Genomic DNA, 24,825 nt, shown 5'->3' with positions numbered 1-24,825 from the left:
AACTTTACTTTGCACAAGGTGGTGACTGCTGAGGAGACTCAAAACTCATTAAGGTGCTGAGAACAAGTGGGGCTGATGTCCTCACTGCTAAATGAGACATCTAAATCACCCCGTTCAAGGCTCAGGGAACAAAGTGGAGAGAGAACAGAAACAATATAGGAGCCAGAGGCTGGATGTGGTGGCACACGCATTTAGTCTCTCCACTCAGGAGGCAGAGATAGGAGAATCACTGTAAGTTTGAGGTCAACATAAGACTACAAAGTGAGTTCCAGGTCAGCCTGAGCTAGAGTGAGACACTACCTCAAAAACAAAACAAAACAAAGAGCTAGAGGGAGGAGTTCTGTGGAACACTCCAGGCATGACATGGCCACTACATTCATGACTCACAGTGACTATTGTAACCTGCACAAGAGACACACAATACATGGATGATTGAGGAGGGCACAAAGTCCCCATTCCTCCCTGAGAAGTTAAATAGTCATGGCTGAAGAAACAGGAGACATTTTTGCAGTGATACAACAACTGGAGGCCCCATGTAATCTGAGAAGTAATCCATCACCATTGCCCATGCAGACAACCTTAGTTAAACTAAATGGGCCACACCCTTACATAAAAAAAAAGAAAGGGGGATGAGGATGGCTCAGCAGTTGAAGGTGATTGTTTACAAAGCCTGCCAGCCCAAGTTCAAATATCCCGTGCCTATGTAAAACCAGAGGCACAAAGTTGCACATGTGTCTGGAGTTTGTCTATAGAGGCAAGAGGCACTGGCACATCCAGTCTCCTTGCAAATAAATAATATATATATTTTTAAGAGAGACATCAAAATAGAAGGTGGTGTTAGAGTCTCAGAACGCCGTACCTATCTCCTTGTGTCCCTTTCTACCTAGCCAAAACTCAACAGGGCATCTAACCAACTTGGCCCCTTCCCTAAGCACTAGCTCACATCACCATAAGCCTCTCTCCTCTGCTGGCCAAATCTCCACACTCTATGGGCATGGGTATAAAAAGGCCAGATGGGATCCTCTTTCTCTGGCTTTCTTTCCTAAGATAGGGTGCCTATTTCTCTATAGTGTATCTATGTCTCAGCCTCATATTTGCTGTTTTTTTTTTTTTTGGTTTTTTGAGGTAAGGTCTCCCCACTGTAGTTCAGGCTGACCTGGAATTCACTATGTAATCTCAGCGTGGCCTCGAACTCTCAGTGATCATCCTACCTCTGCCTCACAAATCCTGGGATTAAAGGCGTGCGCCACCATGCCCAGCCTCATATCTGCTTTTTATTTTTTTTTGAAGTAGGGTCTCACTCTAGTCTAGGCTGATCTGCTATTCACTTTGTAGTCCCAGGCTGATCCTGAATTCACAATGGTTCTCCTACCTCTGCCTCCCAACGGCTGGGATTAAAGGCGTGCACCACCACATTCAGCTTGCTTTCCTGTTTATCTATGTAACTTTCTCATTCTCCCTCTCCCTCCACTTCCAGGCTCGCACCCAGCTCCCCTTCCCCTACTAATTCACCACCACACACTGTGCTTCTAGGCTGGCAGTGCTGCAACCCATCAACAATTCTCCCAGCTCCTTGCCCTTCTCCCTTGCCTAAGAGTCCCTATTCCCCAACAGTATGGTAAATTGGAAAAAGAGTAGAGGCCAGAAGGCTAGAAAAATGCCATGCAGGAGGGATTAAGGGGAGGGGGCAGTAGATATGGAGGTAGAGGGGTGGAATACTGGTGATGGTCTAACTGCAGTCAGGCGACAGTGATGGAGGACAGGAGGAGGAGAGCTACTCCAAAAAGATATTATCAATAAGCCATATGGAATCCTACTTCTTTATTAAAAAATTAAAAAGTGCATTTAAAAATTTAAAAATTAAATTAAAAAATTTAAAATACAATTTAAAAATACATTAATTAAAAAAAAACTGGGCTGGAGAGATGGCTTAGTGGTTAAGGTGCATGCCTGAGAAGCCTAAGGACCCAGGTTCAATTCTCCAGGTCCTACGTAAACCAGATGCACATGGTGGACATGTGTCTGGAGTTCGTTTGCAGTGGCTAGAGGCCCTGGTGTGCCCATTCTCTCTCCCTACCACTTTCTCTCCCTCTCCCTCTCTCTGTGCCAAATAAATAAAAATAAATCTTAAAAAACAAACAAACAAACAAAAAAAAACCAACAGTGGAAGGGAATTAACACGGGATATTTTTTTATAACCATGGAAAATGCTAATAAAAATAAAAAAAATAAAATAAAAATAAAAATTAAAAAAAGCAAAAAAAAAAAAAAACCCAAAAAAACCAAAAACCGTGTGGTGGCATGTGCCTTTAATCCCAGCACTCGGGAGGCAGGGATAGGAGGGTCATTGTGAATTTGAGGCCAGCCTAGGATTATGGAGTGAGTTCCAAATCAGTCCGGGCTAGACTGAGACTCTACCTCAAAGAAACAACAGAGTTGGAGAGATGGCTCAGCAGTTAAGGTGCTCACCTTCATAGCCTAATGACTGGTGTTTGATTTGCCAGTACTCATGTAAAGCCAGATGCACAAAGTGGCACATGTATCTGAATCCTATTTGCTGTGGGTAGAGGCCCTAGCACACCCATTCTCTCTCTTTCCTTGTAAATAAATAAATAAACACATAAATAAATAAATAAATAAATAAATAAATAAATAAATAAATAAATAAATAAATAAATAAAATGAATAAAATGTTTAAAAGACAACAGGGCTAGAGAGAGAACGGTTGCCTGTAAAGCCTAAAATCGTATGATCAAATCTCCAGGTCTCACATAGCAGCCAGAAGAGGTGATACAAGAAAGCAATGTCACAATGTGCCACAAGGGGGCGCTCGCATCTGGAGTTCATTCACAGTGGCTGAAAGGCTCTGGTGCATCCATTCTCTCTCACTGAAAAATAAATGCACCCGACATGGCTCAGGGAATTTTCTGGAAGAGGGGGCAGAAGACTGTTAGAGCCACAAGTTTGTACATTTTTCACAGAGACCTTGCCTCTCTCATAACTGACTGCTGCTCCCATAATACATGACCCACAATACCCATGGAGTTGACCTGCTTCCCAATGAGGAAGACCTCTTCAGAAAAGGGGCAGGGAGGAGGGAAAGGATGGTACCAACATGTAATGTTTACACACAAAATATGTTCTTACCTAATAAAAATAAGGCCAGGCGTGGTGGTGCACGCCTTTAATCCCAGCACTCAGGAGGCAAAGGTAGGAGGATCACCATGAGTTGGAGGCCACCCTGAGACTACATACTGAATTCCAGGTCAGCCTGAGCTAGAGTGAGACCTTACTTTGTAAAAACAAAACAACAACAAAAAAATCTCAGAGTTTGATTATGAGTACTGTCAGGGTGGATAATGCTATATCCAGAAGCCATAGATTATTATAGAAAAATTACAGTGTCACAGGTTGGGATACCTCCCAGCGAGTTGTTGGTCAGGGAAGTCTTTGAGGCCCCCAAAACAATACAGGCTATTACCAAGGCACTTGGTTGACCGTACTAAATGTAGATGGTAAGACTATTGCTGAAGACACATAATTTGGTTACAGGACACTGAGAAATCAAGTAATAAACAAGATGTAAGTCTCTAGTGGGTAGTGATCATAGTGCTGGAAAGTGCTATGTAGCCTGCTGTGGACTTTGGGAGAAAAGTCATCAACAGTCTTAAACAGCAGCAGATCCTGCCAGCTAAACAAGTGGCCAGGCAGACAAGATGCACCCACAAGGTGCAAGAGTGGCATCTTTGGTATGGGAGTAACCATATCAAAGGATTGGATTCATGGCCTGCTCCATGAGAGGGAATTCATGCCTGGTACTAAAATCCTAGTTAAAAACAGATGGGAAGTTCTTAAGTATTACTGTTGGGCTAAATGGACAATTACCCACCAAATGGTCCTATAAATATTTATGCTTATGGCCATATATTAGTGATTCTCTTACTTTTGGTTAGAGAAGCTTTAATTGGTGGTGACAACTAGGGAAGGCTCAAAACTTGCCAGTGTGTTGAGATATGACAGTGGAGACATCTCTTATTACACCCTCCAAGGTTCAGGGACCACTCTAAAAGAGGTGACAGCCACAAAAGAGTGGCTGTTGCATCCATGAGCTCACAGAGGCAGCCGTTACCTACAAAAGACCTGCATATTAGGCTCATCAACATGTCATGGATGGAGGACCAAAAAAAAGTGACATCAAAATACAAGAGGGGGTCTGGAGAAATGGGTTACTGGTTAAGGCACTTGCCTGCAAAGCCAAAGGACCCAGGTTTGATTCTCCAGAACCATGTAATACAGATACACAAGGTGGTCATGCGTCTGGAGTTCATTTGCAGTGGCTGGAGGCTCTAGCATGCCCATTCTCTCTTTCAGTCTGCCTCTCTCTCTCTCTCAAAAATAAATAAAAAAATATTGGGCTGGAGAGATGGCTTAGCGGTTTAGCGCTTGCCTGTGAAGCCTAAGGACCCCCGTTCGAGGCTGTTCCCCAGGTCCCACGTTAGCCAGATGCACAAGGGGGCGCACGCGTCTGGAGTTCGTTTGCAGAGGCTGGAAGCCCTGGCGCGCCCATTCTCTCTCTCTCCCTCTATCTGTCTTTCTCTCTGTGTCTGTCGCTCTCAAATAAATAAATTAATTAACAAAAAAATTAGAAGAGGGACTATGGTGGTTTGATTCAGGTGTCCCCCATAAACTTAGGTGTTCTGGATGTTAGGTTTCCCAGCTAATGGCAATTAAAAATTAGCTGGGTGTGGTGGGGCACGCCTTTAATCCCAGCACTCGGGAGGCAGAGGTAGGAGGATCTCCATGAGTTCAAGGCCACCCTGAGACTACATAGTGAGTTCCAGGTCAGCCTGGGCTAGAGTGAAACCCTACTTTGAAAAACTTAAAAACAAAACAAAACATTAAAGCCTCCTGGAGGTGGTGTATTGTTGGGGACAGGCTTATGGGTGTTATAGCCAGTTTCCTCATACCAGTGTTTGACACTGTCCTATTGCTTTTGTCCACCTTATGTTGGCCAGGGGGTGATGTCCACCCTTTCTCTGCTCATGCCATTGTTTTCACCTGCCATCGTGGGGCTTCCCTAGAGCGTGTAAGCCAAAACAAACCTCTTTTCCCCACAAACTGCTCTTGGGCAGGTGATTTCTACTAGCAATGTGAACCTGACTGCAACGGGGACTAAAAGACACCATAGAAGAGGGTTCAGTGGAGAGGAAATGCAGGGGAGACAAAGGAGAGAAGTGGGAGGGGATTATGGTTAGGGTACATTGTAAATCTGTATGGCGGTTGCCAAAAATACTTTTTTAAATTTGGTTATTTCATTCCTAAGATTACCTTTTTTATTTTACAAACCACATAATTCTCAAGAAGTTTCTGGACATTACTAAAGTTATATGAGATTTATTTGAATGAGTAATTTCTTGTGTCTAAAACTTAACAATTCATTTCCCCTTAAAGATAATCTTTTAAAAAATTATTTCTTTGCCAGGCGTGGTGGCACATGCCTTAAATCCAGCACTCGGAGGCAGAGGTAGGAGGATTGCCACGAGTTCGAGGCCAGCCTGAGACTCCATAGTGAATTCCAGATCACAGTGAGACCCCCTACCTCAAAAAACAAAAAAGGAGGGCTGGAGAGATGGCTTAGCGGTTAAGCGCTTGCCTGTGAAGCCTAAGGACCCCGGTTCGAGGCTCAGTTTCCCAGGTTCCACGTTAGCCAGATGCACAAGGGGGCGCACGCGTCTGGAGTTCGTTTGCAGAGGCTGGAAGCCCTGGCGCGCCCATTCTCTCTCTCTCCCTCTATCTGTCTTTCTCTCTGTGTCTGTCGCTCTCAAATAAATAAATTTAAAAAAAAACAAAAAAAAAGGAAAAAAATTATTTTTTGCACATATGTATATGGGTGCACCAAGGTCTTTTGCAATTGCAAACAAACTCCATACACATGCCACTTTTGTGTTTAGCCTTATGTGGGTGCTGGGAAACTGTACCAGGCTAGGAGGCAAATACACATTATTAACCACTGAACCATCTCCTGCATCCCCTTTCTACTTTGTCACTATTCTTGCCCATTTTAAGTACCCTTATTTAGTTTTTCTACTGTATCCCATATATATGCACTTTGCTCACAATTTAATCTCACATATGATGAGGGAAAAGTAACATGATGCACAGTCAACTACCTCTCTTACTTTAAGGACAGCATTCACATTCACTCCATGTGCAAGGCTGTCCCAGAGCACAGAAATAAAACGTAACCAGTGCTTCTAAGAGCTGTGCCCTGTCTAGCTCCAGTGACTGGCACACAAGTGGTACACATCACATATGCACAAAGCCTGCCAGCCCAAGTTCAAATCCCATTGCCCATGTAAAGCCAGAGGCACAAAGTTGCACAAGTGTTTGGAGTTTGTCTATAGAGGCAAGAGGCACTGGCACATCCTGTCTCCTTGCAAATAAAAAATATATTTTTTTAAAAAAGAGACATCAAAAATAGGTGATGTTAGAGTCTCAGAACCCCTTACCTATCAATTGAGCTCACAGATAGGTCTGTTTTTCTGTTTGGCTTTAAGTGGGTGCTGGAGAATCAAACCCAGGCCAGCAGGCTTTGTGAGAAAGCACCTTTAACTGTGAGCCATCCCCTCAGCTCGTAAGGCTTATTTTCTAATTGATAGTCTATAAGGTAAAATAATCTCCAATACAACACCTACAAGAATACTATTTATTCACGTAGTTCAGTGATGCCTCCCAGGTAAATGCCTCTTCTTGCTTGCTTTGTGCCTCCCTTTCGCATCCAATCCTTGTTGCAACTCCCCTAAATGCCTCCTGTACCCACAGCCTTTCCTTTAATCAATCTCACTATAAGACCACTCCTGCCTCCCCAGTCCCACTACTCTCTCACCATGTAAATAACATTTTCACGTTGCGCTGCTTCCTTACTAATGAATCACTACCTATTGACTTAACTTGCACACAAAACACCTCTGTAAGTACAGAAATTATATCCTCCCACTGATTTATTTCTGGTGCAAAGAAACCCTGTTTACTCACATTAATAGCACCACCCCGGGACCCTGTATCCTGGTAGCTGTGGTCCCCCAACTCACCATGTATAGCCCCGATGAATTTGCCTGGCTCTTCCACAACACTCATAAGAAAGTAGCCTTCCTTCCACTAGTGGTAGGTGTAAGCCTGACCACATCAATTATTTCTGCAGGGGTGGCAGGCGGGGCATTGGGGCACTCCCTGTATTCTGCCAGCGAATTTTCTGAAAAACTACAACAGATGATTGGCTCCACCACTAACAGCCTTGAATCCCTCCAGAAACAGATCACCTCCCTAGCCAAGGTCACCCTACAGAATCAATGAGCTCTTGACCTCCTTTCAGCAGAAAGAAGAGGAACATGTATGGCTCTACAAGGAGTGTTGTTTTTATGTCAATGAATCCGGAATCATTGAGGAAAACATTAAAAATTTGCAAAAACTTAAGTCGAGAGTTGCATTCTTGATATGGTCCCTCCTCCTCTCAATTTTGGACCAATTCCCCCTTCCTCTCCTGGTTGCCATCAGTAATAGGACCTCTACTTATTTTAATCCTCCTACTCACAATCGGACCTGTTATTATAAATAAAATCATGTCTTTTATACATCAACAGATTGATGCTATTAAGATGCAGCCTTTGCAGATTCATTATCACAGACTGGAGCTGGTGGACTGAGGCGTTGCCACTGAAGACCTACCACCTGCAGCTGTCAGTCTCCCTTGATCTTACATTCTGTACTCATTTACTAAGGCCCTGCCTCCCCTCCCCAAAAGGTACCAAGGGCCAAAGATTGTGGGAAAAAGACATCCCTCGGGAGGAGTTGGGTCCCTACTCCCCCAGTTAGTTAATGACCACCACTGCAAAGCGAACCTCCCCCTCTTTTTGTATAAAAGAAGGGAGATGTTGGGAGCTATGAACCAAACCTCGGCCATGTTGACAGAAACTGCCATATAGCAAGTTAAGTTTCTATTTCCTCATCTAATGATCTTTTATCAGAAATGAAGGAGCCATTACGCCTGGGTGATAGCCTCTCCTAGTGCTGCCAGTAATTGATGAAGAAACAAAGAAATTGCATTTATCCAGTAACCCTGTGATCTCTGGCCTGATTATGACTCCTTCCCCCTACAACCCTACAAAAACCTATGTGTAAAAATAAACTTCGAGACCTTGACAAATACCTAGCTTGATCTCCTTCTTGTGTCTGTTTGCCTCCCCCCATTCAGGTTAACTTCTCCTCGAGTCCTTGTTCGACTCCCCGCTGGCCGGGGCAGAATTATGTCCATTCACTTTTGGAAAGAAGCCTGGAATAAAAAAGACCTATAAAATGCTCAATTATATTTTTCAAAAATACTATTTTATTTATACTCATGTGAAAAAATGGCCATACTACCATGTTTATATACATACTAATATTGAAAACAATTCAATCACAAGTCATTTAAATTTATAAAGAACACACAAACATTAAAACACTGTAAGACAGAGTAGGAGGAAAAAATGTAAGCTGTAATTTTCCTTTCACTGAAGAGCAGCATACTGAGAATTAAATCAATTAGTAATACTTGTCTATACCATAAAATAATATATACAAAGAAAAGTTAGTGATTGTATTGACTTTATTTTTAACTAAATCATTTTATATTCCTCATACTCAATGCAAGAAATAAAACAATCTGAAGAAAAACAGGTTCTCATTATTCACAATCACAAGGGTTTGCGGAATTCTTTCTGAGCTAAGAGCACTGTACAGCAGGATCACGGCTCCCGTGGGTCAACATACTGCTTTGACTGTGACCCACTGGATGCAATCCCAGTCCTGCCAGGGGCCTCCATGGGAGCTGTAACAGACAGGACTATTATGGCATTTGCAGACCTCGCTAAAGAAGGGTCCTTACACAGAGAGTATAACAACTCATCTCTCTACAATCGTGTCGACAGGCTCTTCTTTAGTGTAAAGTGGACAGCGGCCCATTCTTGAGTACATAGGTGAAAGCATTACTGTGGTCTAAAGATTGCTGGACTGGAATTGGTTGTTATAATGAAGACAAGACCAGACCACTGACAAACTACGACACTTCCACAACTTTTATCAATTCTTCAAATAATGGAGCAAGTTCCTTTTCCAGGCTGACAATTAGTCCTAAAAGAGATTTCAAAAATTGTAACTTTAGAACAGTTTTCCAGGGAAGTCATGAAGTTCTGTCATAAATTTAGTTGCTAAAATTAAATAACACAGTTTATTCCCCAAAACTAAAACAGAATACAATACTTCATAAAGTAAACAAAAAAATCCATTCCATATTCATATGAAGTTTATTTTCATAATCTATTATCAACAGAGGACTTGAAGATACTGAGTGAATTATATATACTGTAATTTTGGTAGTTCTGAATCAGAATACTAGATCCAGAAATAACATACATAATTTTCACAAATTAAGGTATACATTGTCTTGTGACCAAATCTTAACATTATCTGAAAAGAGATTAAACAGGCTTCTTTACGATTGAAGGAGATTAGAAATTCATTTTATAGGGACCCAGCACTTAAAGGTCCTTTCCTACAAAGTCTGCTATCCCAGGTGTCATTTCCCTAGTACCACATAAAGCCGGAAGCCCAAAGTGGTGCATGTGTCTTAATTTCTTATGCAGGAGGTCCTGGTGTGCCCATTCTCCCTCTGTCACTCATAAATAAATATATTTTTAAAAAGAAATTTATAAATTATTAAGTCTATGATATGAGTATTTCAAATGAAAAGATAATTTAAAGATAAATATATTAAAATGTTTAAGTATAAGATATATTTACATTTGTAAGCAAAGTTCAATACTGTATCTGACAGATAATTTGAGGTATAATTCTTTAATAAAAAAATATCAACACTATTACTTTCCTACATAATTTGCAAAGTGGTGTCACATATACCATTTTATAGTTTCAAAAACTTGAAACTGCTGGGTGTGGTGGTGCACGCCTTTAATCTCAACAATTGAGAGGAAAAGGTAAGAGGATCACCAAGAATTTGCAACCACCCTGAGACTACATAGTGAATTCCAGATCAGTCTGTGGTGAGACTCTATCTCAATCTCCCAACCAAAAAAAAAAGGGCTGGAGAGATGGCTTAGCGGTTAAGCACTTGCCTGTGAAGCCTAAGGACCCTGGTGCGAGGCTTGATTCCCCAGGACCCAAGTTAGCCAAATGCACAAGGGGGCACATGTGTCTGGAGTTCATTTGCAATGGCTGGAGGCCCTGGCATGCCCATTCTTTCTCTCTCTCTCTCAAATAAATAGATAAAAATGAACAACAAATTATTGTACACATAAATGCCCAAGGAAGGACATTACATTCAATGGGATCTCACGACTGTCCAGAAAATGAAAAATGTGAGCTTGTGTTTGTTCTTATTCTTTAGCTCTCCTTCAAAAGATTGAAAAACTCTTAATCTAATTGACTGGCCTACACAGAATTAAATAATTTAACTCTTTTTTTTTTTTTTTTTTTTGGTTTATGTTCAGCAAGCTTCTGTTTTCTTAAATTGCTTTAATATGAACAAGGGGTAACATACCAAATAATGTTGAACTGTCCTAATTTCTATTTCAAAAGAAACCCATACACTGTTCTCACGTAAGCTTGAAAATCACCACATAAGACGGAGAGGACAGGTATAGCTCCATTATGCAGATATGAAAACTAAGTAACAAATCACTTTTCTCAAGTTCAAGGAGGAAATATGTTGGAGGTTAAGTCCTAAGTTTACAGTGTTACTATCATTCCTATCACATTATACAGCACAAATATGGTAATGTAAAAATTTGAAGGCTATGCTACATGCAGCTACATGGGAGAGAGAGAAGTCATCAGTGGAAATAACAGTGGACACTGCAAGACTTAAACCGGGCCAGCCAGGCCAGAGCCAACAGGTGCACTAGCGGCATGTCTATTAAGGGGGGAAACCAACCGCTAATCGGACTGGAGGTCCGCTCCACGGAAGGGAATACATGCCTGATACTGAAAACATATGACGGGGAAGTCATAAGCCTTAGGGGTGTAACAACTGATGACATATGCTCACCAAAGTGCCCAGCAAGCACTTTTCTTAATCTTCATATCCAGTGCTACTCTCACTTTTGGTTAGAGAAGCTTCTCTTTTCAGATGGCAGTGACCTCTGGGATGACTCAAAAGCCACCCTAGAGCTGAGAAGTGAAAGAGGAGTGCTCAGTACTGAAAAATCTCTATCACACCTTCCAAGGCTCAGGGTCCATTGTGGAAGAGGTGATGGGTAGAATGTAAACGCCAAAGGAAGGACAGGACTCCTTAAAATGCACTCTTCCATACACAAAATAACCTGAATATCCATGACCTCGCAGTGCCTGGCACTACCGACACAAGACCAGTATAATACGAGGAAAAGAAGATGACATGGAATCAAAAGAGAGACTGATTGAGAGGGGGAGGGGATATGATGGAGAATAGAGCTGTGAAAGGGAAGGTGGAGGGCGGGAATTATCATGGTTTATTACCTATAAATATGGAAGTTGTCAATAATAAAAATAATTTTAAAAAACTTAAAAGCTGTAAAGTACTTAAAACATACCTGTGTTGGCATTGCTGCTGGCTATAAAACTCACCACCAGAGGTAAACGATTGAACTGAACCACCTAAAATGAAAGTAAGGTCCAAATAACATGTTACATTGGTTCAAGGGTAGTATGGTTCACCTGGAAATTAATCTTTAAAAATTCATCAATATTATTAGCCTAACATCATGATTACAGCATGGAATATGAAGGAGGTTTTAAAAAACTATTTCCATAAAAGAGATACTGGGTACCTTTAATAAACATTAACTAGGCGTGGTAGCATGTGCCTTTAATCCCAGCACCTGGGAGGCAGAGGGTGGCCTGGGTTCGATTCCCCAGTACCCACGGAAAGCCAGAACCACGAAGTAGCATGTGTACTTGAGTTCATTTACGCAAGAGGCCCTGGCACAGCCATTCTCTCTTCCTCTCTGTGCTTGCAAATAAATAAAAACCTTTGAAAATTATTTATTTATTTATTTGAGAGAGAGAGAGAGAGAGAGAGAGAGAATGGACAGGGCCTTCAACCACTGCAAATGAACTCCAGACACATGTACCACCTTGTGCATCTGGCTTTATGTGGATACTGGAGAACTGAACCTGGGTCCCTTTAGCTCACAAATGAGTTAACTACTAAGCCATCTCTCTAGCCCTCTTTTTGATTTTTTTTTTTAAACTTCTAAAAAATTTATTTGAGATGGAGAAAGAGGTAGGGAGAAAAAGGGAGGTAGGGAGGGAGAGGGAGAGAGAGAGAAAGAAAGAGAGAGAAAATGAATATGGGTATTCTGGGGCCTCCAACCACTGTAAACAAATTCCAGAAGCATGTGCCACCTTGGGCATCTGGCTTACATGGGTTCTGGGAAATCAAACCTGGGTCGTTAGGTTTCACAGACAAACGCCTTAACTGCTAAGCCATTCCCCCACCACCTTTTTTTTTTTTTTTTTTTTGAAGTAGAGTCTTGCACTAGCCCAGGCTGACAGTTTCAGACTGGCCTTGAACTCATGGCAATCCTCCTACCTCTTTGTCTCCCTGGTGCTAGGATTAAAGGTGTAAGTCACCACACCTCTCAGAAAGAGAATGGGCACACTAGAGTCTCTAGCCATTGCAAAGCAACTCCAGATGCATGTGTCAGGTTGTGTATCTAGCTTTACATGGGTACCGGGGAATTTTACTTGCGTCTTTAGCCTTTTCAGGAAAGCACCTTAACTGCTGAGCCATCTCTGCAGACCAATAAAAGTACTTTAACTAGGAGTGGTGGTACACACCTTTAATCCCAGCACTCAGGAGGCAGAGGTAGGAGGATTTCTGTGAACTGTGGCTAGCCTAGGACTACAGAGTGAGTTCCAGGTCAGCCTGAGCTAGAATGAGATCCTACCTAGAACAAACAACAAAAAAGTAGAGCCAGGAGTGGTATGCCTTTAATCTCAGCACTCAGGAGGCAAAGGTAGGAGGATCACCATGAGTTTGAGGCCACCCCAAAACTAGAGAATAAATTCCAGCTCAAACTGGGCTAGACACAGACACTACCTCAAAAGAAATAAAAGGGATCTCACTTGTTTTGGTTTTTCGAGGTAGGGTTTCACTGTAGCCCAGGCTGACCTGGCACTCAGTCTCAGAATGGCTTCAAACTCTTGGCGGTCCTCCTACCTCTGCCTTCTGAGTGCTGGGATTAAAGGCATGTGCCACCATGTCTAGCTTTAACTTACACTTTTTAGGATAATATGGCCTTCATTTTAAAATCTGTTAAGTACTTTTCTGTAGTAATTGTTCCCTAGTGTAAAGGCATAAAGAAAATTGCTAGTTTTGTGCTGGAGAAATGGCTCAGGAGATAAAGGTTCTTATCTGCAAAATTTAGTGACCCAAGTGTGATTCCCCAGTATCCATATAAACCAGATGTACAAAGTAACACATACATGTGGAGTTCCTTTGCAGCAGCTGGAGGCCCTGTTGTGCCTAATCTCTTTCTCTGTTTCTCACTGCTTGCAAATAAATAGTAAATAAATAAATAAAAAGTATTTTCAAAATACCAGTTTTTTGTTTTTTCTTTCTGATTTTGGTTTTACAAAACAGGATCTCATTCTAGCCAAGGCTGACCTGGAATTCACTATGTAGTCTCAGGTTGGCCTTGAACTCATGGCAATCCTCCTACCTTAGTCTCCTAGGTGCTGGGATTAAAGGCACGTGCCACCACACCTGGCAATATTTTATTTTTATTTATTAATTTGAGAGAGAGAGAGAGAGAGAGAGGGAGGGAGGGAGAGGGAGAGACTGGGCATGCCAGGGACTCCAGCTGCTGTAAACAAATTCCAGACGCATGTGCCACCTTGTGCATCTGGCTTACATGAGTCCTGGAGAATCAAACTTGGTCCTTTGACTTTACAGGTAAGCACCTTAACCACTAAGCCATAAAATTGCCAGTTTTAACATAAATAATTTGAAGGCTAAAATTTTAGAATTTCAAGGTAGGGTTTCGAGCTCTGGCTGACCTGGGATTCACTAAGTAGTCTCAGGGTGGCCCTGAACTCACAGTGATCCTCCTACCTCTGCCTCCTGAGTGCTGGGGTTAAAGGCATGTGCCACCACACCTGGCTCCAGACTGAAATTTAGAGTATAACAAAAGCTATTTTATGTAAAAGATGTGAAAGTAATAGCTGAAGTCAGCAAATCATTTGATAATAAGGCATTTACCTGATAGGTGTTATAGTAACAGATGATGCTTTTATTTTTTGAAAGTCCAAGCTTGCTCCCCTGGTCTGTTGCTAGGGCAAATGTAGATAAGAATCCAGGTCTCAAAGCATGCTCTGGAGCATTGTCATTGGCCACTGGAAAAAAGAAGTGATTTGAATAAAAATTATGCACATAACTGGCATGGAGGCAAATGCCTTTAATCCCAGCACTTGGGAGGCAGAGGTAGGAGGATTGTTGCAAGTAAGAGGCCACCCTGACACTACATGGTGAACCTGGACTACCAGTGAAACGCTACCTCAAAAACAAACAAAAAATTACATATGTATGTATGTATGTATTTTTTTCCCACAGAATATGGCAGGTAGAAGTTTACTAGCAACCTTTTCTTAAGGCATAAACCCACCAAAAACTAAGCACAGAGCGGGTGTAGTGGCCTTTAATCCCAGCACTTGGAAGGCAGAGGTAGGAGGATTGTAGTGAGTTCAAGGCCACCTTGAGAATACATAGTGAATTCCAGGTCAGCCTGGGCTAGAGAGAGACTCTGATTCAAAAAACAAAACAAAAAAACAAAAAAACAAAAAAACAAAAAACAAAACAACCCCCCCCCAAACAAACAAACAAAAAAAACCCTTAAGCACAGTGCTGGAGAGATGGCTCAGTGGTTAAGGCACTTACCTGTTAATACCCAATGACCTGAGTTCTATTCCCCACAACTCACATAAAGCCACATGTACAAACTGGTGCATATATCTGGAGTTTGATTTCAGTGGATATGCCCATTCTCATTTTCTCTCTTTGCAAATAAATAAACAAAAAGCGCAAAGATATGCTTTACCATGTAGAAAATCAGATCACTAATTGGGTCTCAATTCAGGTGGGAAAAGCTGCCCCATGAGAAGGTCTATAAAGAACTGGGCTTTGGTATATACCTTTAATCCCAGGAAGCTGAGGTAGGAGGATCACTGTGAGTACAAGGACAACCTGGAGCTACAGAGCAAGTTCCAGGTAAGCCTGGGCTGGAGTGAGGCCCTACCTTGAAAAAAATAAAAAAATAAAGTTCTAGAATTGTAAGTAAGGAAGAAATACTGATTAAGTTTATCAGCTAAAATGTTTTTATTTATCTGAGACAGTGTGTGATCACTGTGAGTTCAAGGCCAACCTGGAGCTACACAGTCATTGTCAAGTGAGCCTGAGCTAGAATGAGACCCTACCTTGAAAAACCAAGAGTGTTATTCTAAAACTACTAGCAATACTAGTAAAAATATATACATACAGAGTTATGTATATGTAAAATATAGTTGTTTTTATTTTGTTTTGTTTTCACTCTAAGTCCAGGCTGACCTGGAATTCACTATGTAGTCTCAGGGTGGCCTTGAACTCACGGTGATCCTCTTACCTCTGTCTCCCAAGTGCTGGGATTAAAGGTGTGCTCCACCATGCCCACCTCTCGTTCTTTTCTTTATAATTTTTAAAATTTATTTATTTATTTATTTTGCAGAGAAAGAGGGAAGGAGGGAGAAAGAGAAAGAGAGAATGGGCGCACCAGGGCCTCCAGCCATTGCAAACTAACTCCAGATGCGTGCGACCCTTGTGCATCTGGGTCCTGGGGAATTGAACCTGGGTCCTTTGGCTTTGCAGACAAACACCTTAACTGCTAAGCCATCCTTCCAGCCCTAGTTCTTTTTTTTATATATTATATGCACACACATACTCTCCATACATACACCCATATACCCACACAACACACACTTTTGTAGATAGACTTAATGGTTTGCACCATGCCATAAACAGCTCAAGTGGAAAACAATTGGGACTATGATAAATCCAAGCAGAAATTCTAGATGCTAATAGATACATTTGACAAATAATTCACTATAGGTTCCAACCCAACCTTCAACATACAAAAGTAAACACTTCCTTCAACTAAGCCAGCCTTGAATTTGTTGAAATAAGTTTTACATATTTCCCCTTTTCTACTCAATTGTAAACATATCCATGTTTAGTCAAAAGCAAATGACACATGCATTTAAGTTAACTTAGGCTTACCTTTAATAACAGGTACTCCATCTCTATCTGACACAACAATAGCATGGAGCCCTTCAACACTATAAAGAGGGAAAAAACCTTAAATATTGCAAAACATTTCATTTTCTGGTAATTCTCATACATACATCTTTTTTTTTTTTTTAACTCCATCAGTGCTAGAGACTGAACCCAGGGCCTAGCACTTTACCACTGAGCTAAATCTCCTATCCTTATGCATATTTCTAAAAAAAAAACCAAAAACCAAAGGACTTTAATTATGATTTTCTATGATCCTATGTATTTTCCAAAACTCTTCCAGATAGCAAATGAAATCATATTTCTGACAAGTTTAGGATACTTATATATTTGTACAGTTTATTAACGAAAATTAAAGTTTCTAATGTATTATTCCATAGTTTAGAGAAAGCGGAAAAGAATTCTACAATGGTAACAGTGACCAAAAAAAAAAAAAAAGAACTTTTTTGCTTTGTTCCTTGTTCTTTCTAATGCTTTATGATAACTAAAAACAGCCAGCTACAGACTTTGCAAAGCTTATAGTCTAGGCTGAATGGCTAGCAATCAATGTCACAGTGACAAAAGTAAAACTATGACTATGGGGAGTGTCATTAAGAGATTCATTGGTGGGTTGGAGAGATGGCTTAGCGGTTAAGGCATTTGCCTGTGAAGCCTAAGGGCCCCGGTTCAATTCCCCAGTACCCATATAAGCCAGTTGCACAGGTGGCACATGTGTCTGGAGCTCGTTTGCAGTGGCCAGCAGCCCTGGTGTGCCCTTTCTCTCTTTTTCTCTATTTGCCTCTCTCAATCTCTCACTTACTGTAATAAATGTTTTTAAAAAGTTAAAAAAAAAAAAAAAAAGAGATTCATTGGTGAGAATGGGGGAAAGGGTGGGCTGATGGCTCATTGGTTAAAGGTGCTTGCTTCCAAAACCCGATGGCCTGGGTTTAATTCCCCCATACCTACATAAAGCCAGATACACAAAGTGGTATATATGAGTGTGGAGTTTGACTGCAATAGAAAGAGTAGAAAGAAGATGTGGCACACCCATTCTGTCTTCTTGCAAATAAATAAATGAAACATCATAGCCAGGCATGGTGGCACACACCTTCAATCCCAGGACTTGAGAGGCAGAGGTAGGAGGATAGATGTGAGTTTGGGGTTACCTGGGACCACATGGTGAATTCCAGGTCAGCTTGGGCTAGAGCAAAACCCTACTTCAAAAAACAAACAAAAACAACAACAACAAAAAAGATAGCATCTAAAGAGATTCATCAGGATAGTAAGTTATAAAAGAGGGGCTGGGAGTTGGAGAAATGGCTTAGCAGTTAAGGCGTTTGCCTACAAAGCTAAAAGATTCTCTAGGACCTACATAAACCAGATGTACAAGGGGGCACATGCATATGGAGTTTGTTTGCAGTGGTTGGAGGCCCTTGTGCTCTCTTTCTCTCCACCCCCCCACCTCTTTCTCAAATAAATAATAAATAAATAAAGTATTTAAAAAAAGAGGGGTTGGGGAGATGGCTCAGTGGTTAAAGGTGCTTGCAAAAGGGGAACTGATGCAGTAAGTCAAAGAAATGGTTATCTCAGCGAAGCTGTTACGGCAGCAAGTTGTGATTATTAAAGCCTGAGATTTTTTTAGGTCACAACTAGATTTTAAATACAAATCCAGGGCTGAGGAGACGGTTTAGTGGTTAAGGCGCTTGCCTGCAAAGACAAAGAACTCAGATTCAATTCATTCCCCAGGACCTAACTAAGCCAGATAGGTGACACATGTGTCTAGAGTTCATTTCCAGTGGCAGAAGACCCTGGTGTGCTCTCTCTCTCTCTCTCTCTCTCTCTCTTTCTAACTGTATCTGCCTTTTGCTCTCTTCCTCTCTCAAATAAATTAATAAAAATAATAAAATTTTTAAAAATGCAAATCCAAAACCAATATTTAACAGAGTAGAAGCTCTTTATGCACAAAGGACCTGATCTCAAAGTTGTACCTTATTTTATTTTTTAAAAAAATATTTATTTGCAAGGAGAGAAAGAAGTGCACCAGGGCCTCATCACTGCAACGACTTCTTACGCATCCACCACTATCCTGTGCATGTGTCTTTATGTGGGTACTGGGGACTGCACCCAGGCTGGCAGGCTTTGCCAGCAAACCTTTAACAGCTATGCCATCTCCCTAACCCCTCAAACTTATACACTTAAATAGAAAATAATTCCACAATATTGAATAATATATGTGAGGAGCAACAAATTATATAATAAAATGTGCAAGCCTGTGTGTGTGGGTGAATACATTTACTACTCATACTATCCATGTTTGAAGGCAAAGGAAATTCCTCCGACAATGGGTGCTTCTATCAGAATTATGTAACTAGAGGGCAGAGATAGAAAACATCTTTACCTCAGTTTACTTCTGGACCCTAAACTTTATGAACCTATATCTATTCAAAAGTAAGTAAATTAAAAAAAAAATGAGTAGCTGGGCAAGCATTTGGGAGGCAGAGGTAGGAGGAGCATCGAGGCCAGCCTGACACTAGTGCATTCCAGGTCAGCCTGGTCTAGAGTGAGACCTTCCCTCAAAAATAAAAACAATCCTGCAGTGCCTTACTATTGTCCTTCTGGCATAGTTATCTGCAATGAGGTACTCCAATTGCTACTGGGAGCCGTGCTAACAATACACTGACTACAAGCATTCATGAGAAACTGCTTTGTTGAATAAAACCTGATAAGAGTTCTTATGGCCACTTTCCACTTAATGCCAAAAGTAGATTGCAATAAAATCCCAATACAAGTTTGGTTGGATACTGAAGGGGGGGAAGGTGCAAAGCCAGGTGTGGTGGTTCATGCTTTTAATCCTGGCACTTGGGAGGCAGAAGTAGGGGGATCTTTGAGAGGTCGAGGCCACTCTGAGAGTGCATAGCAAATTCCAGGTCAGCTTGGGTAGAGCAAATCCTACCTCAAAAATAAAATAAATAAATAAAAAACTCCACCAAATAAAAATGTGCTGTAAGTGTTTAGAAAGAAACATTGTACAATGAATAGCTTCATCTTATTTCCATGGTAATTAGTTTAAATAGTAATTCATTTATCAAAAGAGAAAGCTAAAAATAAAAAGATATTTTTAAAGTTTTTTTTATGTTTATTTTTATTTATTTATTTGAGAGTGACAGAAAGAGAAAGAGGCACAGAGAGAAAGAGAGAGAATGGTTGCGCCAGGGCCTCTAGCCACTGCAAACAAACTCCAGACGTGTGAGGCCTTTGTGCATCTGGCTAACATGGGTCTTGGGTAATCAAGCCTTGAACTGGGGTCCTTAAGCTTCACAGGCAAGTGCTTAACCACTAAGCCATCTCTCCAGCCCAGGATATTATTTTTTAATGGATTGCAAATCCAGAGATAACAATCTTAAGAAAACAGAACATTTACACTGTTCAAGTACTCATTTTTAGAAATCAGGTCATAAACATAGAAGTTGTTTTCAAAAAAAAGTTTTTTCTTGTTTTCAATTCTACATATAGTAGACAAATTATATAAATGGATTTCACTGACTGATTCACTAATAGACACAGTTTCATGATAAACAAATTTTATGTTGGCATGGTAGTGCAAGAATTTAATTCCAGCACTCGGGAGGCCAAGGTAGGAGAACTGTGGTGAGTTCAAGACCAGCCTGAGATTACATAGTGAATTCCAGGCCAGTCTGGGCTAGAGCAAGACCATACCTCAAAAAAAAAGGAGGTGTTCTATAGGAAGCCAAAGCTTACTAAAATAACCATTTTTATTCTGAAAAACATTTGTAATAAAGACATATTGAGACTGAGGTTGTAGCTCAGAAGCAGAGTATGTGCTTAGCAGTATAAGGCCCTGGGTTTAATCCCTAATAACTATCCTTTACAGAAGACATAATGCTTAGGTTTTTTTTCATACAGCTATGAAATATTTGTTAATTTCAAATCATAAAAAGTAGGAGAATGTGGAGATGGTTCAGTAACTAAAGGCATTTGCTTGTAAAGCTGTCAGCCCAGGTTTAATTCCCCAGTATCCATGAAAATCTAGTTTGTTTATAGCTGCAGGAGACCCTGGTGTGCCCATGTATACATACACATACATACACACATATAAAGAAATACAAATATTTAAGGGCATGGTGGAGCACACCTTTAATCTCAGCACTCAGGAGGCCAAGGTAGGAGAATGGCTTTGAGATTACACAGTGAATTCCAGGTTATCCTGGGCTAGAGCAAGACCTTATCTCAAAAATAAAATAAAAAAGCATGAACCCACTACTCTGAGACAAAAAGACTTTCATACACACTCACGCCTGTCACAAATCAAAGTGTTCATAATACTATCATTTCTTCATTTTTTTTTTGGTCCTTAGAACACAAGTCTGTTTTCAAGAAATAATCAGAGGCTGGAGAGATGGCTCAGCAGTTAAGGTGCTTGTCTGCAAAGCCTAAGGACTTGGGTTTGATTCCCTAGTAATCACATAAAGCCAGATGCACAAGGTAGTACATGTAATGGAGTTCCTTTGTAATGGCTAGAGATCCTGGCAAGCCCATTTTTTCTATCAGCCTCTCTCTCTTTCTCTCTCTCATAAATAAACACATTAAAAAAAAAACTTAAAAAAAGAAATGATCACAAATATGAACTGGTCAGTCCTTAAGAGAGGATGGGCTGCAAAGATGACTCAATGTTTAAGAGCTCTTCCTGAGCCGGGCGTGGTGGTGTACGCCTTTAATCCCAGCACTTGGGAGGCAGAGGTAGGAGGATCGCCGTGAGTTTGAGGCCACCCTGAGACTACATAATGAATCCCAGGTCAGCCTGGGTTAGAGTGAGACCAAACATAAAAAAAACAAAAAAAAAAAAAAAAAAAAAAAAAAAGCTCTTCCTGCACAAGCATGAGGGCCTGTGATAGCATTCCCCAGCACCCACATAAACAGGCAGGCATGACCATGCATGTGTAGCCCCGGTCCTTCCAGGAGCAGAAACAATAGAATCATTGGGGCTGGTGAAAAATGGCAAGTTCTGGAATGAGTGAGACTTTTTTTCAAGGAAAAGTCAGATAAGTGATGGAGGGAAGATACCCAACATTTTCCTCTAGCCTCTGCAGGTACACACAGGCTGCAGAATTGGCGCATACATGTGAATACATCACATACATACACATTAATAAAAATATGGTCTAGCATTAACATGCAAAGCTACTCTTGCCTTAATTGCTGATTATTTGTTAGAGAAAATAATCAGAAACTGGTCCCCATAGTTTGCCAGTGGATTAAGAGGAAGAAAATAAAATTAAGTATGGAATTAACATGAACTCAATAATCATTATTTCATTTAGCACCACAATAGTATTTTCTTCATGAATACATAAGAAAAATATAAGAATAAATCCAAACCAGTAATTTTATAAATCCAAGTTAACGCAAAGATAAGTGAGTTACACCAAACAAAAATCCAAACAAGAGGTTATTTTTCTAAACTACAGAAATAAACTAACATCCACCTTTTATAACTTCAGGTGTGGGAGAAAAAAAATAAAGGACCTCACCTCATATTTTGTTACACTACCTTGAAAGGTATTCAATTAATTCTGAATCCTTTTATTTTGTAATATGAAACGTATTTCTCCAGCTATATTCCTCTTTCTCTCTCACCTCCTTAAACCTCAGAATTTTGAGTCACTTATATATAAACAGTTGTGAGTGCAGAAAAAAAAATGGCACAGTTGCCAACAAAGGAATCATTTTCCATTAAACTAATGTGAATTGTAATCAATTCAAGTGACAACCCCTAATCAGTAAACTATTTTAAAAGATACTAACCTAGGGCTGGTGAGATGGCTTAACAGTTAAGGCACTTGTCTGCAAAGCCAAAGGAGCCGGGACCCCAGAACCCACGAAAACCTGATGCACAAGGTGGTGCATGTGTCTGGAGTTCGCTTACAGTGGCTGAAGGTCCTGGTGCACCCACTCTCTCTCTGTCTTTCCCTCTCCCTCTGACTGTCTCTCTCAAATAAATAAATAAATAAAAATAAATGTTAAAAAGATGTTGACCTTAATTTAAGTGTCTTTATAAAATGGTACATTAAATGGACTGTGTGTAGACAAAAGAAACTGATTTTTCAAGTATGAATTGATGTTTGAACCCAGTATGTTTAAATTATGTTGATTCAGCAATTAGGTCTTAATAGTAACATTAAAACTAAAGGCTAGTTCTGAATTATTTTCTCTTAGAAGTTACTACAACAACTTTGAACTATAGTCCAGTAAGCTACTGTGACAGAAACGTTTTTTTGAGGTAGGGTCTCACTCTAACCCAGGCTGACCTGGAACTTAAATCTGTAGTCCCAGGTTGGCTTTGAACTCACTGAGATCCTCCTACCTCTACCTCCCCGGTGCTGGGATTAAAGGCGTGTGCCACCATACCCACATGATAATAAATTTTAAACAATTTGAAAGTGACAAGGTAGCTAAGTTCTAGCCTCTAGCATTCACTGGCTATTTAGTCTTTGATAAGTCACATTACAACCTTGTGCTATTTATCCATACACTCAAAAACCATGACTTATGGTTAGGATTATGTCAGGTATTTAAATGTGGTAAGAAATTAGCACAATATACACAAAACATTAGTATAAAAAGAAAATCAAATACATCATAAAATTAACATGTTAAGCAGAGTTTATTCAGTAACAAATTAGTAATCTTTTACCTCGGTAACTTCTTGTACAGAAATCGCTTTAGGTCCTGAAAGAGAACATTTTTTTTAAAAACTATATTACAGTAAGCTTTCCACTGTTTTTCTATCCCTGTCCTTTTTCACCTGACAGGGACCTTATGTCATCAATCAGTTATTTCCTAACTGGTACTTATCTTTTACTGGCTGAATAACTTGGAAAAAATTGACTGAATTTTTTCTCTAAGCCTGAGTTTCATTATTTGTCCAGTAGGAAAAATCATAGACCTTGTATCATAAGATTGATGTTAAATTTTATCAAATGATGTATTTGTGTACCTGAAAATGGAAAACACATATTTGCTATAAAATTAGATCCTATTTTTAATACTGTACATCATGTTGCTGCTGTATTCACTTAGGAATGTTCTATAAAACTTTTTCCATGGCTTTCCAACATCATATAATGAGTAAGTTGGCTGGATAAACTAATCTAAGATTTATTGTCATTTGACAACGTGTGCCATGTTTAACATGGAATATAGTTAGGACTAAAGAAGAGGAGGCTATTTTGCCTCATTACATACTCTTCAATCTAAGGAAATCTCCTGACAATCCAGGTATTAATTATGATAGCTACCCTGATGAATCAGATGACTGTTGTTTTGAACCTAAGTCTCCACACACCCATGACCACCATTTTATTTCCTTTCTCCACCACTGGCTTGCTTTTGCTCTTATGTTAGCCGTACACAGAAAAACTAAACTCATGCTGCTGAAGAAGTGGTCTGTCAGGAATCATTTTACAATGCTACAAAACCTAAGGTGACATCATGGCCATCACATGGAGGAGGGCCAGGGTCCAGATCACACGTCCTACCGACCACACACTGGCAGCAAAGGGCCAAGCAGCTTTCAGCATCCCAAATCTTCGAGCGGCAACAAGATGGAGCAGGGGGGGCGAGCACCCCTGCCTGGGCCTCGGTGTCCTCCACACCCTGGCAGGAGAACTCGGGACCCAGGACCACCCACTCGTACCGGCCCCTCACTACAGACCCGGGAGAGTAACGGGGGTGGGGGTGGTGGCCGGGACCCCTCTCCCCGCTCCGGAGCCTCTTCCTCGGCCCCAGCCTTCCTCGGCGCAGGGGCGTCCACTCACATCCGCCATGATGAGCCCCGTGCTCCCGCAGGATCCCGCGCCGCGCCTGCAACACAAACTCGCCGACACTCTCCCGCAGCCCCGTCCCGCCCGCCCCGAGGGCCTCGGCCGCCCGCGCTCCCGCGCACAGCCGGGCCCGCGCGCCTCACGTGGCGTCCCGGCGACCCCACCCTCCGCCCGAGCTTGGCCAGCGCCGCAGAGACGCCTGTCAAGCCGCGGTCACGGCCGCCGCGACCTCGCCCGCGCTCCGGGAAGCGCTCGCGAGCCCAGCCACCGCGCCGCGGAAGTTCCGGGCGGAAACCGCCGCCGCCGCGCGCCCCGCCCGCCCCGCCTGCGCCTGCGCCTGCGCGGCCAAGGTCACCAGCTTTGAGGCGGGGCATTCCCGGAGGTCGTTGCGAGATAACTTCCCCAAAGACTACCCGACCCTGGTGCTGTCTATTCTTGGATTTTTGCTTTCCCCGGCTCGTTATCTCAGAGAGGTGGGGGAGAGGAGGAGGGGAGGCAGAGAGAGCATGCGCATAGCAGAGACCCTCCTGCCAAGCGAGCGCCTTAAACCGCTGAGCCAGCACTTCAGCCTTAGGCCCATTCTCTTAAACTATTTGGGGTTTTTTTTGTTTGTTTGGTTTCGGGTTTTCGAGGTAGGGTTTCGCTCTA

At 41.4% G+C, this 24,825-nt stretch overlaps 1 protein-coding gene across 2 annotated transcripts; it reads right to left on the bottom strand.

The window, feature by feature from the left end:
* Nucleotides 1-8,360: 8,360 nt before the first annotated feature.
* Lamtor3 (late endosomal/lysosomal adaptor, MAPK and MTOR activator 3) lies at nucleotides 8,361-24,620 on the bottom strand. 2 transcript variants are annotated; one of them, XM_045142531.1, is made up of 7 exons: nucleotides 24,533-24,620; nucleotides 24,172-24,217; nucleotides 23,049-23,083; nucleotides 16,343-16,401; nucleotides 14,297-14,430; nucleotides 11,625-11,688; nucleotides 8,361-9,168 (listed from the first exon to the last, which is right to left on the bottom strand). In XM_045142531.1, exons 2-7 carry the CDS (start codon nucleotides 24,178-24,180, stop codon nucleotides 9,095-9,097), a joined length of 375 nt encoding a protein of 124 aa, XP_044998466.1. In that variant the 5' UTR covers nucleotides 24,181-24,217; nucleotides 24,533-24,620; the 3' UTR covers nucleotides 8,361-9,094. The 2 variants fall into 2 exon arrangements, with proteins under 2 accessions (XP_044998466.1, XP_044998465.1); XM_045142530.1 differs by lacking the exons at nucleotides 24,172-24,217; nucleotides 24,533-24,620 and adding an exon at nucleotides 23,893-24,134.
* Nucleotides 24,621-24,825: the final 205 nt, after the last annotated feature.

This window comes from Jaculus jaculus, chromosome 2, assembly GCF_020740685.1.
Source record: "Jaculus jaculus isolate mJacJac1 chromosome 2, mJacJac1.mat.Y.cur, whole genome shotgun sequence".
In the NCBI taxonomy this organism is placed as follows: domain Eukaryota; kingdom Metazoa; phylum Chordata; class Mammalia; order Rodentia; family Dipodidae; genus Jaculus; species Jaculus jaculus.
The sequence above is the reverse complement of the archived record's forward strand: the minus strand, read 5'-3'. Positions and strand labels throughout refer to the sequence as shown.

Bases quoted from the DNA above. Each gene is read 5' to 3' on its own strand.
- Lamtor3 (XM_045142530.1), bottom strand. From the start codon at position 23,934: ATGCTGAAAGCTGCTTGGCCCTTTGCTGCCAGTGTGTGGTCG. The intron at 16,402-23,048 runs GTAAAAGATTAC...CCCTCTTTATAG, and splicing joins CTGTACAAGAAGTTACCGAG to TGTTGAAGGGCTCCATGCTA. The intron at 14,431-16,342 runs GTAAGCCTAAGT...TCTTTTTTCCAG, and splicing joins TGGAGTACCTGTTATTAAAG to TGGCCAATGACAATGCTCCA.